This window comes from Lupinus angustifolius, chromosome LG05 (genome assembly GCF_001865875.1).
Source record: "Lupinus angustifolius cultivar Tanjil chromosome LG05, LupAngTanjil_v1.0, whole genome shotgun sequence".
Lineage (NCBI taxonomy): Eukaryota > Viridiplantae > Streptophyta > Magnoliopsida > Fabales > Fabaceae > Lupinus > Lupinus angustifolius.
Window position 1 is genome coordinate 9177237 of NC_032013.1, and position 12761 is coordinate 9189997.

Sequence of the window (12761 nt, forward strand, 5' to 3'; positions counted from 1 at the left end):
CAGATACCACTAAATGTAACAACCCGATTCTTTTCTTCTTTTTTTTTAAATAAATAAAAAGTTAATTTTTTTATTATTTCTTAACTCAAGTAGTTATGTCCATGAATCCTCCCCTTCATATATTTTATTCATTGTAGATATGTTTAATAATTATGAGTTTCTAATTAAAACAATCACCCAAAGGACATGACAATATACTTTTAAAACTTCAGTAATCAGAGTTCATTCTCTAGAATTATGTGAACAAATAAATTAATTTCCAAGAATAATTGTCCTCATTTCATGACTAAGTATAAATATTTACTTATCAATACTTTTATCATTCTAAAGGAACATAATAAAAGCACATGTGATAATATTCATCAAAGTGCCATGACTAAAAGTCATAGAGAACATGTTTTACCTAAAACAACTACATAATAACTATGATCCAAAGGAATTTATAAAAAAATGCAATTCCTAGTTAGTTTTAGTTGCATACACAGAAATAATTTATAGTATCTCCAAGTAATTTAAAACTTGTGTTCCTATCAGGGTATCATAAGTTAATGTCATCTTACAATAAGGTATCCATGACATGACATACAAAAACATAACACAAGAACATAGCACCTAAAGTAACCCATTTAACAGTCTTCCAAAATACCAAGTATCCATCATATCATTCCAATCACACATCAACACTATATTCCTATGCTAATAGGAACCTGGTCCTGGGGAGAAGTGTTGCTTGTTATCTGTATGATCATAACATATTCCAGTACACAATATGCAAAAACAAAGAGAGAGTAAGTTATCCTTTTAAGGCACAATAGGTTGAATTATATGGAAATTAAGTATCATAACATAAACAATATACAACAACATTAACAATCATAGCTCAACATAAACGATCATATAACACATCATAAACAAAATAAACATATAACATTTCTCAAACATAGAACTCAGTATCATGAATATGGACATGAGTATGGTGCATAAACTATGCAATGTATCACCAACTAGTCCAATATCAAATGCAATGCATATGAATCCATATTCAACCTTTCACTTTTCAACTCAACTCCCATTATTTTTCAACTCAACTCCTTTTGGAAAGCAATCGGGAGTACAAGACATCCTGTACTGTATGATATAATACAATAACTAAGTATACCTATCAGACCAGGTGACTCTCATACCAGGAGCTCTCTCACCGATCCAGATAACTCAAAGGGGTGTCAGAAATCACTTGGTTAAGCAAGGCTATCCTGATCTACAGGGGATCAACCTGGACCATCACTAGACTACCCTACCCAAGCAACCCTCAAGGTTTTCATGATGAATCACCATCATTAACCACCCCTATTCATTTCCCAAGATATTACTATCTTGAATCTTTCCATTCTGCCACAAACCTTCCTCCAATGTTATGATGAATGTATGTATGTCAAACACATTTTATATGTATTGAAACTACATTTCCATTCTATTTTTATGTACATACATAAGTGTATGTAACATCAACAACAGTCATTTCATTTCAACTACATCAACTACAAATCCATCACAACATTCACACTATTTACAAACATATACTTAGGATATCACAACATTCACAGAATCCATCACACCATTAATCAATATGGGTTTACTAACTATATTGTTCTCAATATTGATTATTATACCCAAAAAACAAAGGTAATACAAGCTGACATCCGACTTTGATGTCATCGGACCATGCTATGACACAAAGACCAAGACAACAAGGGCAAAAAATAAAGTCTCTCCCACCTTGAGTATTATGGTTAGATGCTTGCGCTCCAAGTAAGCTTACTTGTGTTCCTCCAACACTAGAACCAATTTCTGATGACATTAACATCATCATAGCATACCCAATACTAATTAATAGAAGTACTCAAACACAAAAACCTCATAAAAACTTGGTCAGTAGCTACACCAAACAAGAGTTATCTTGATAACCCATTTTTAGACATAAACTCATGTAACATTGTAATTTAGTCCCCATGAATAAGTAAAATTATATATATACATATATATTTACACACACCAATTTAACATAAAATCAGTGTATTATTTGAAACTAAACAGAATGGGGAAAAACTAACCCTAATCAACATAAAGTCACTATAATCATGTGAAATAATATCTATAAATGATATATTAAGATACAATGGTCATCATATGTTCTATTGTTTATGCTAATGGAAACATGCATCCTAAAAATGGAGAAGAAAATAAAATACCAACAAAAAGGAACTCACCTTTTTGCTACACCTTCACTCAATAGAAGGTAGAGAGGAGTAGAGAAAGAAAGAGAGAAAGAAAGAGAATGAGTGAAAGGAAAAGAAAAACAAGGAAGAAGAAGATAATAACTCACCACTTTTCTTCTTCTCCTCCCTAATGTTACGTTCTGTTTGCAGAGAAAGGGGGAAAATTGATTATTTTTATTTTTATTTTTATTTTTATATCCATTGAAATAGTCAAATATGCTTATGATATAAGAGTATTAATAAAATAGTGCTATATTTTTATTTTAATCAATTAATAAAGATATTCTCAATTATTATTATTCCAATAATTTATATTAGTCATAAGGCAATTTGGATTGATAAATTAATAACAAACTTATAATTTAAAAGAATCAATCTAACTATGCTACTACTCTTAAATATATTATATCATACTCATATTCAAAATCTCATACGAATGTTCTAAAATTATTTGAATAGATTTAAAAAAACATTACCCTTTAGTACCATGTTTTAAATACACATATTCTCAATTATATAATAAAGATCAATTTAATACACTAAGCAAAATCATAATTCATATTAGGAAAAATATAGGTGTTATATTGTTTTCAATCCACCACCATTTCACCTAAACTGGACAACCATGAAATTCTCAAAACCATGTCAATTCATTCTAGATCAAACATATAAGCATCTATAAGGAACCTCACACCGTTCATCTCAACCTTCATCCCTCTATACACCCCGGTTGTTTCCACCTTATGGCCATCACCCTATCTGATTTTTATATTTCTTGTTTTTTCACTCTCCCAACCCATAGATTCCACCAAAGCCCTAGATATGAAATTATGAGTAGCACGACTGTCTACCAAAGTCAGCAACGACACATCTTGAATAATCCCTTTTAGTTTAAGTGTGTGTGGTTTGTTCCCCTTATTACTCCCCAAGTTCCCCAACCTCAAAATACTACACTCATCGTCAATCTCCTCATTGTCAAATTGCACCTCACCAATTTCTTTCTCCTCCTCCATTAATTCGTCCAGTACCATGATATGAAGTTGCTTGTTTGGACATTGATGAAGAGGATGATATGATCCCCCACATTTGTAACAAAGACCCTTTTGCTTTCTTTCCATAAGGACTTGATAACTCAAGTGCTTAGTGTCTCTATCCTTATGACCATAGTTTTTCTTTTTGTTTACTTTCGGTCTCACATTGGGCCTTGACCCACTATTCTCATTTTTTTCCTGAGCCATTGGTTTGTATCCGGTTCTCCTTTGCTCCATTCAACATCTCCCACTATGTTCTCATTTTATTTTGTTAATTATGATTTGGGCCTGAATAGTGACCCGCTTGAGACCCCAACCCAAAATGAACATCTCCTCTACGATTTGAGTTAAATCATGGACTCCTTCCTTAAACCTCCTTTTCCACCATCCTGGTTACATTCATGAGGCGTGCACAGGAAATGGGTCCCAAAGCTTTCAAGCTTCTAATCTTTGCATGTCTTTCGTCTTTCAACCCATGCAAAAAAATAACCAAAGAATTGGATATTAGGCAAATTTTTTTACCTATGACGTCAACCGCTCAAAATCATGGATGTATTCCTCCATACTGCCACGTTGTCGTAGTACGGTAAGTTGTTCATACACTTCCTTCTTTGAAACCTCTATATTTATCTATCAGCTCGATTTTTAACTGTTCCCATGAAAGTTCATCCTCCTCATTCAATAAAGAGTTGAAAAAGTGTATAGTTGAATCTTTCATACAAAGTTCATCCTCCCCACCGTTGAACATTGGCAAGTCCACCTTCTTAACTGATTTCTGGAAATTATTGAGAGCATCGCCATGTAATGGTTTCATTATGGTACTCGAATTGTTTCTTCCGGTTGGCGATTCCGAGTATCTTCCCTTCTCCGGTGTTGATTTCGCTTTGTTAGGGAACAACTCTTCTTCCTCCGGTTAATTCACGTGTTTGCTCCTGTGTTGGTCCTTCTTTAGACTCCTCATCAAAAGAACCATCAGATTGGTTTTATTCTCCTCTACTATCTCCTTCATTTCTGCCATCGTAATTTTGATGTTGATCAACTCGTTCTCTATTGCTGCAACCTTTGCTTCCATTTTTCTGAATTGGGTTGTTTTCTTCTTTGGTGGCATTTAACGTCTGTAGATCCTCTTTCGTCGGTCCTTATGTCAGCATATCTGGCAGGTCGGGCCAGTTTGTTAAGAACCAAAACAGTAGAACATAGGAAAAAGAAAACAGATACTGTGTAATTGAGAAAGAAGGCTTGGAATATTGTATTATTATGGAACTGATAAAAAGGTTTACAATAGAGGAAACTATTGCCACTCTTTATTCCATTCCTAACAGAATGATCTATTCCCCCAAAGATACATTTTCTCTTCTCCCTCTTGTCTACAAGTAACAGAAAAGTGTGCACCAAATTATCCTCCCTCATGTTGTCCCTTTCCTCATGTCACCTCTGCATTTTCACCTGTCCTTTTTTTCACACGGCTGGTATATACTTTCCACACCTTGGGCCTATTTTCATCATGTATCAATTTGTTCTGGATGTCAACTGAGCCCACTCCTACATTTGCATATTTAACAATTCTCTCATGTGATTCATCATTTATACAACAACTGAATCTTAGTCCTACTAGGTGAAATTAACAATCTTCCTTACAGGAGACAAATGGAATTGCTACTAAATCTTAACCCTAACAGCTAGCATTACACAAACTTCTGCATGCACAATAAACACTTTTGTCCAGCTTCTCTCCTTTCTTACAAAATATATATACATTTTATATCAACTCAAGGAAGAGTTACAAGCATGGTTATCAAAAGCGCGCTCCAAAGCGTTGAATCGCACAATTCAATGCTTTTCGAGGTGGAAACTGTGTTGAAATGGGAAGAAAAGCGAACCAGTGGTGACGCGTTGCGGAGCGACTTGTTGGAGCGTCGAATCATAGAATCACTACGCGTTTTCGAGTTGAGGAAGAAGACAAAGGTTTTCGGAGGTCGCCAACCCCTCAACGCTACGAAACGGTGGTTAGTGGTGCAGAAAGCCGTTATTGCTGTAGCAGGTTGAAGAATGGCAATTTTCTTCTCCAATTTGTAGGTCAGAACCTGCTCCAAGTTGTTTAGTGAAGAAAAACTCTAATTTTAGAAGTGAGAAGTCATTATTGCCCTTATTTTTTAATATGTGGCATGGGGTTTTAGTAATTTAGCCCTCACTTTTCCAACTCTTTTATAAACACGTGCTGCCCAGCCCAGCCCAATCCAACTATAACCCTCACCTTCCCGTCTCTTTTATAAAACACTTTCCCTCCCCTTTTTAAAACAGAAGAGTAGTCCAGTCCCACTTTCCTTGTTCTCCTTCCTTCTGCATATTTTTGTTCACTTTCTCAACCCTCTATGTCTTTGTTTAATGTAACATTGTATTTCAGGTGGAGCTATGCTTCATGTTACGCTCCACCGTTTCTACGATCCTAACCCATCCTCCTGCTCCAACTTTGACTCTACGCTTTAACAACCTTGGCTACAAGACTATTTGTTCACAATGGAAGAAAAAAAACCATGATTACTCACAAGTTGGCTTTGTGTCAAAGCTACTCATGCAGATTGCAAAGGCTTGAAACGCATAAAGTTGGTGCAATGCATTCTCCTAGAACTCTTAGAAGTACATATTTTAAATAGACTCTTTGCAGGAACTTGCAATTCAATGGAAGTGAAGAATCATGTGGAGGCTCACCATTGCAAATTGTTGAAATGTGACACAATTTTCTAGAAAATTCTATAAATACAAAAAAAACATAATATTTAGCTTGTATCTAGAGAGTTGTAGCTAAATTGCATTATGATTGACATTATTTGTACGATTGTACTTTGTTGGATCTTTATGAGACTCATTTAGGTGTGTTAATAATCCTATTAATAGGACTTATGAGCTGAAATGTAAATGTACGATAACGAAGGGTGATCTACGATGGATGAAATTCTATATATCCTTTAACCACTAAAGATACTCCTCCAAGAATTAGCCTATCAACTATATATTGTTTTCATCTATAGTGGATTCCTTCTCATATTCAGTTATAAAAGAAAAAAATTATTATATCTTAAAATTTTGGCCAAAGGACAAATCAGTATTAGAGTATTATAATATTTGAGTTAATTAGTTATAAATGTTTGTGTATGCCAAAGCTGTGAGCTGGCACTTTAAGCCTTTAGTTTCAGCTACTATATAAGTAGCACGTTTCTCTCTTGTTAAGATCAGTTTTGATTCATAACAAATTCTTAAGTTTAGTTTCTCTCTCTCTAATCTTCTCTCTTCTTTAGCATTCTGTTTTTCTCCTCTTACATGATATCACGCCATGGCTGCCACCACAAACACTGGGACCTGTCCTTCCTCTCCTTTGTTTTCTCCCTCCGTTGCGTCGCCGACTTAGGCGGTTTCTTCACCTCTTGTTCTTTCGATTCCTTCGATGAAACTAACAGAGAAAAACTATCTGGTTTGGAGGCATTTCATGCTTGCAACCCTAACATCAAATCGTGCAAATCGATTTGTGTTAGGTACTGAAATTCCGCATCATTTTCTGAATGACGATGATCGTCTCATCAACAGAGTGAATCTTGCCTATCTTCGTTAGGAAGAAGTTGATCAGACTATTTTTTCATGGATTCTGAACTCACTTTCTGAGAGTTTGCAACCTCGTGTGGTAGGTTGTACACATTCGTAGTAGTTGTGGGAGGAGCTTGACTCCTATTGCAATTCTCAAACCAAGGCTCGAAGCAGACAATTACGCTCTCAACTTCGCTCTATCTCGCAAGGTTCGTGTTATATTTCTAAGTATTTCACTAAGATCAAAGGATTAGTTGATGAATTGATCTTCATTGGAACACCTATTTCTAGTTCTGAACACATTGACTATGTCATTGACGGTCTAAATGAATAATATCAGTCAGTCATCACCTCCATTGAGAGTCAAGTTGATCATCCATCGATTCACAATCTTAAGTCCTTTCTATTGACCTATGAATCAAGAGTGGAGAAGAATAAGCATAAAGCTCTATCTGATGCTTTATCGGTGAATCTTGCTTCAGAATCATAGCGATTTCATCCAAACCAGTAACCTCTCAAGCTCGGCCTTCACCAATGGCTCCTTCATCATATTACTCTCCTAGGTCTGATTTTCAAGCTCCTTCTTCATTTGCTGGTTTTGGTAATTCTAGCAACTATCGAGGAGGAAATCATGGTCGTCGTCGTGGTTTTAATGGTCGCCACTGTGGTGGAAGAACTTTTAGTTGTTCTCCGTCATTGTTTTGCATCTATTGTAATCAGAGTAGTCATGACATTAGCACTTGCTATTATGTGCCTCTGAAATTTGGAGGGCCCCTAACATACGCTGGAGCCTCTGTCCAGCTCATGCATTCAGTGCCTTCCGGCTATGTGCCACATCAGCCACCTCACTCACACTACAATTCCATCAATTCCAACTTTGGGCCTTCACGTTATTCGGGCCATTTTTATCCAGAATATTCTATGGATTTTAATACAGGACACCCTGGACACTTTTCTGCTCATCCAACTGGGGACTCTCTTCTTGGGCCTGGCCCAAACTCTAGGCTAGTGTTGCCCAATTGTGGCCATTGCGGTGGCGTTTTTTGGGCTACCACCTTTAACCATTTGGAAATTCCTATCATATGGTCGTGTCCGCCTTTTGTTTAATAAAAAAGGTGCCATGGCGGTGTGGTGGTGGTGGAGCCATGGTGGGGATGGCGGAAAATTTCGTTTCTAGACAGTTTTTTTAAAAAATTGGGCTCAAATGTGTTTTTTTAGTCCATTCCATGTTTTAAAAATTAAAACTCTAGCCTTTCTATTTTTGCATCTTCTATCTATTGCCTCCCTCTCTCAAAATTTCCTCCTCTGCCTCCACTACCACCATCGCCACTACCATCGTCATTTTCATCTATTTTCTAATTTTGTTTTCTTTTATCTTTATAATACTTTTTTTTTTCTAATTTACATTTTTCCAGATTTTTTTGTGTAGGATTTTTTTTTCCAGCTTTTTTTTTTATTTTTCTTTATCATATATTCATATTGCAATTATTATATTAGTTATCACATTTTTTTCCCAACAATATTGTAATTCGTCACTTAAATATGTTACTTGCACTTTTGCAGTAACTCTTCACAATGTCCAGCCAAGGTCAATCATTTTCAACTAATGGAAAGTTGAGAGATGTTGGTTGGAAATATTGCATACTACTAATAGAAAAAGACACAAACAATGTGATATGTAATTTTTGCTCTAATACCTATAGAGGCGGAATTACTAGATTGGAGAATCATTTGATGGGAATGTCAGACAATGTTAAGACATGTACTGAGTGTCCCAAGGAAGTTCGAGAAGAGCTTTGGGAATTTTTTAAGGAAAAACAACATAAGGATGTTGCAACAAATCAAAGGGTTGTGCAAGATGTTAGGGATATATTGGGTGATAGTGATAAAGAGTGCACACTCAATGAAGGCTTTGAAGAAAAAACATAAACAACTAGCAGTGTTGTTGGGAGGAAGAAGAAAGGCCCTATAGATCTTTTTCATAGAAAGCTAGAGACTACAAGTAATAAAGAGAAGTTGCGCCAAGCAAATATAAAAGAGGTTATAGACAAAAACGTTGTGCGACGAGTCCACCAATTCATAGCTCGATTTTGGTATCAAGTTGGTCTCCCTCTCCATTTGGTAAGGTTGGACAGCTTCCGTGAAATGCTTGAAGCTATCGGAAAGTTTGGACCACATTTGCCACCTCCAACCTACTATGTTATGAGAGTCTCACTCCTAAAAATGGAGGTAAATTACACAGAAGACTTGATGAAGGATCATAAAGTGCAATGGGAAAGATTTGGATGCTCCATCATGTCTGACACTTGGACTGATACGAAACAAAGATGTATTATTAATTTTCTAGTGAATTCGACTGCGGAGATAATGTTCATCAAGTCTGTGGATGAGTCTGACTTTGTAAAAATTGGCGATAAAATATTTGAGTTGCTTGATGCTGTTTTGGAGGAGGTTGGAGAAGAAAATATTATGCAAGTTATAACAGACAATGGGAGCAACTATGTTCTAGCTGGTAAGATGTTGGAAATGAAAAGACCAAAAATTTATTGGACCCCATGTGCAGCACATTGCATAGAATTGATGTTAGAAGATATCGAAAAGCTTCCTAGGATCAAAATGACAATCAAAAGGGCTATCTCGATTGTTGGCTTCATTTACGGCCATTCAAGTTCTTTGAGTTTGATGAGACACTTCAAAAAGAAGAGGAAGTTGGTGAAACATGCAGTGACCCGCTTTGCAACATCCTTTTTATCTTTGGAAAGGCTTTATGAGGAGAAGGCAAATTTGAGAAAGATGTTTGTCTCAGATGAGTGGACAACAAACAAATTGTCCAAAGAAACCAAAGGAAAGGAAGCAACAAAAATTGTGTTCATGCCAAGCTTTTGTAAGAATGTAGCATATACAATGAAGGTTATGGGACCTCTTGTGAAAGTGCTTCAGCTCGTGGATAGTAAGAAGAAGGCAGCCATGGGTTATATTTATGAAGCTATGGATAAGGCTAAGGAGGCCATTATAAAGGCATTTAATGAGAAGGAGAATAAATACAAGGATGTCTTTAAGATCATTGATGAAAGATGGAATTATCAGCTTCATCGCCCATTACATGCGGCTGGCCACATGCTAAATCCGGAATATTATTATGCAAATCGCAGTATGGAATTTGACCCTGAAATTATAGGTGGTTTGCATGCGTGCCTTCATAAGTTTGCACCTGATACACAAACAAAATTCATGATGTTGAAAGAGATGCAAACATATAAAGAGGATAGTGGAATGTTTGGATCATCCAAAGTTATAGCCATGAGGACAGAAATGGCACCAGGTAAGAAATAAAATATATTTGGCTTTACAAAATATGTTGTTATATTTAAGTCAATTGCTTAACAATTTAATTCACCTTTGTAGCTGTATGGTGGAGAATGTTTGGTGCATCATCCCCAAATTTGTAAATTAGCTATACAAATCTTGTCTTTGACTTGTGGTGCATCGTGATGTGAACACAACTGGAGTGTTTTTGAACAAGTAATTATTTACTTACTTTCCTTTTGGGTTTACCTTACAAAATTATAAGTGTCTCATCTTAGTTATTTATTGGAATGTTGCAGATTCATACCAAGAAAAGGAATAAGCTTGATATTAAAAGAATGCATGACTTGGTCTATGTTAAATATAATCAAGCATTGAAGCGAAGATATAACATCAAGGATAAAGTTGACTCAATCTCCCTTAATGGCATTGATAAATGTAGTAAATGGCTTGTTGGGGAGATGGATAGTGATGATGATGAAGGTGGAAATGAGAGGGTTTTTGTAGATGATGATGATGATCTACAATGGGATGCTGTTTATAGGGCTTCAGGTATTGGAGAGCCTAGAATGAGTACAAGACGTCAAAAAATAAAGAACCCTATACTTATACGTTCAAGAGGAAAAGCTAAGAAAGCTAAGGGTGGTTCTTCATCATCTAAAAAAGGTAAAGAGAAAATACTTGAAGAAGTAGTTGAAGAACTAGATGAAGAAGTAGATGAAGGAGTAGATGAAGGAGTAGATGAAGAAATGGACCATGGACAAAGTGAAGAAGAAGCTGCAACTTTTGAATGTAATGACTCGGATGAAGAAGAAATTGAAGGATATGTTGCTGAGTTTGCAGATGTGGAGGATGATGTTGGGGAGGAGGAGGATATTTAGAAAATTATATCTTTTGCATTTTTATATTTGTGTTTTCCTTTGATTTTTAGTTGTGAATGTTGACAAGACTTATTAGTATTGTTTATGTTACTTTTTAGTGATCTTTATGAGACATTAATATTTAATGATTTTTATTATACTTTATGTTATTATTTTATTTTTCCTTATTTGTGTTATTGTGTTATTGTACTTATTAATATTTAATGGTTTTCAACTGCCATGATGACGTCCGCCATTTTCCGGCAACGCCATCCGTAATGTCGTCATGGCTGAATTTTGGCAACCGCCATGGGCCGCCATCCGCCATGGGCCGCCATCTGCCATGTGCAACACTACTATGGGCACAAATACACTCATCAACTGTATGCTATGATTGCTCAAGCTACAAATCGTGAAGCTCCTCCTCCTCGAGACTCAAGACCTATAACTTGGTATCCAGACTCTAGGGCCACAAATCATCTAACTGATGATGCTTCCTTGGTGCATGAGTCGTTTGAGTCATTTGGTCATGATCAGATTTACATGAGTAATGGCACCGGAATTCCAATCAAATCTGCTGGGAACTCCTGATTTACCTCTAACCTCAATTCTACTATTACTCTTTCTCTACATAATCGTTTTTTGGTTCTTTCCATTACAAAGAATTTTTTAAGTGTTTCAGAGTTTCCTAGAGAAAATTCATGTTACTTTGAATTTCACTCTAATGCTTATTTTGTGAAATCACAGGTTACTAACGAAATTTTGCTTCATGGTTGTCTCACCAAGGAAGGACTCTATGCCTTTTATGGTCTTGTTCCAAGCTCAAAGTCTCATTGTTCTCCTTCTACCTTTACTCACACTGTTGGGCATGTTGGTTTGCCTATTTCTACACTCTCCAATTGTAATAAATCTAGTTTAGGACAATGTAATTCAACTAGTATAATTTCTACTTTTTCCCGGTGGCATTCTCGATTAGGTCATCCTCATGAGGAAATTGTAAAGAATGTTTTGACTTAGTGTAAGATTCTTCATGTAAATAAAACATTACTTGATTTTTGTTCTTCCCGTTGTATGGGAAAGGCTCATAAACTTCATGCTCCCAGTTCCACTATAGTTTATAATTCTTCTTTTGCATTAGTCTATATGGACTTATGGGGCCCTGCATCTGTTTACTCAGTTTCAGGGTTCCGTTATTACCTATCCATTGTTGATGCCTTTAGCAAGCACACATGGATTTTCTTGTTGAAACTGAAATCTGAAACATTAAGTATGTTTCAGTATTTTCTCAAGTATGTTCATAGTTAGTTTAATCACTTTATCAAAGCTGTTCAGAGTGATTTTGGAGGAGAATTTAGACCTTTTAATGCCTACTTAAAATCTCTAGGAATTGTGCATAAGCTATCCTGCCCTCACACATATCATCAGCAAGGTACTGTGGAACGCAAATGATCGAGGCTGTACCCGATACAAATAATATAACATTTAAAACTGTAGTACTAGGAAGTGACTCCTAGGTCGTTTCCCAAGGATTATCTTTCAAGCAAAGCTTCAAACACCTTATACTCACACACATACAAGGCGGGTTTTGTTGTTGGATAGTATGAACATAAATCAAATTCAGAAACATTAGTTAAACAATGTAATAAAACGGCTAAATCCCTTTGGTTCGTTTGTTCACAACTCAATCCTCGATTTCAAAAGATTATTTT

General features: G+C 35.9%; 1 protein-coding gene across 1 annotated transcript; it reads left to right on the forward strand.

The window, feature by feature from the left end:
- On the forward strand, positions 9032-10514 carry LOC109346967. Its single transcript, XM_019586707.1, has 2 exons — positions 9032-10208; positions 10492-10514. Exons 1-2 carry the CDS (start codon positions 9032-9034, stop codon positions 10512-10514), a joined length of 1200 nt encoding a protein of 399 aa, XP_019442252.1.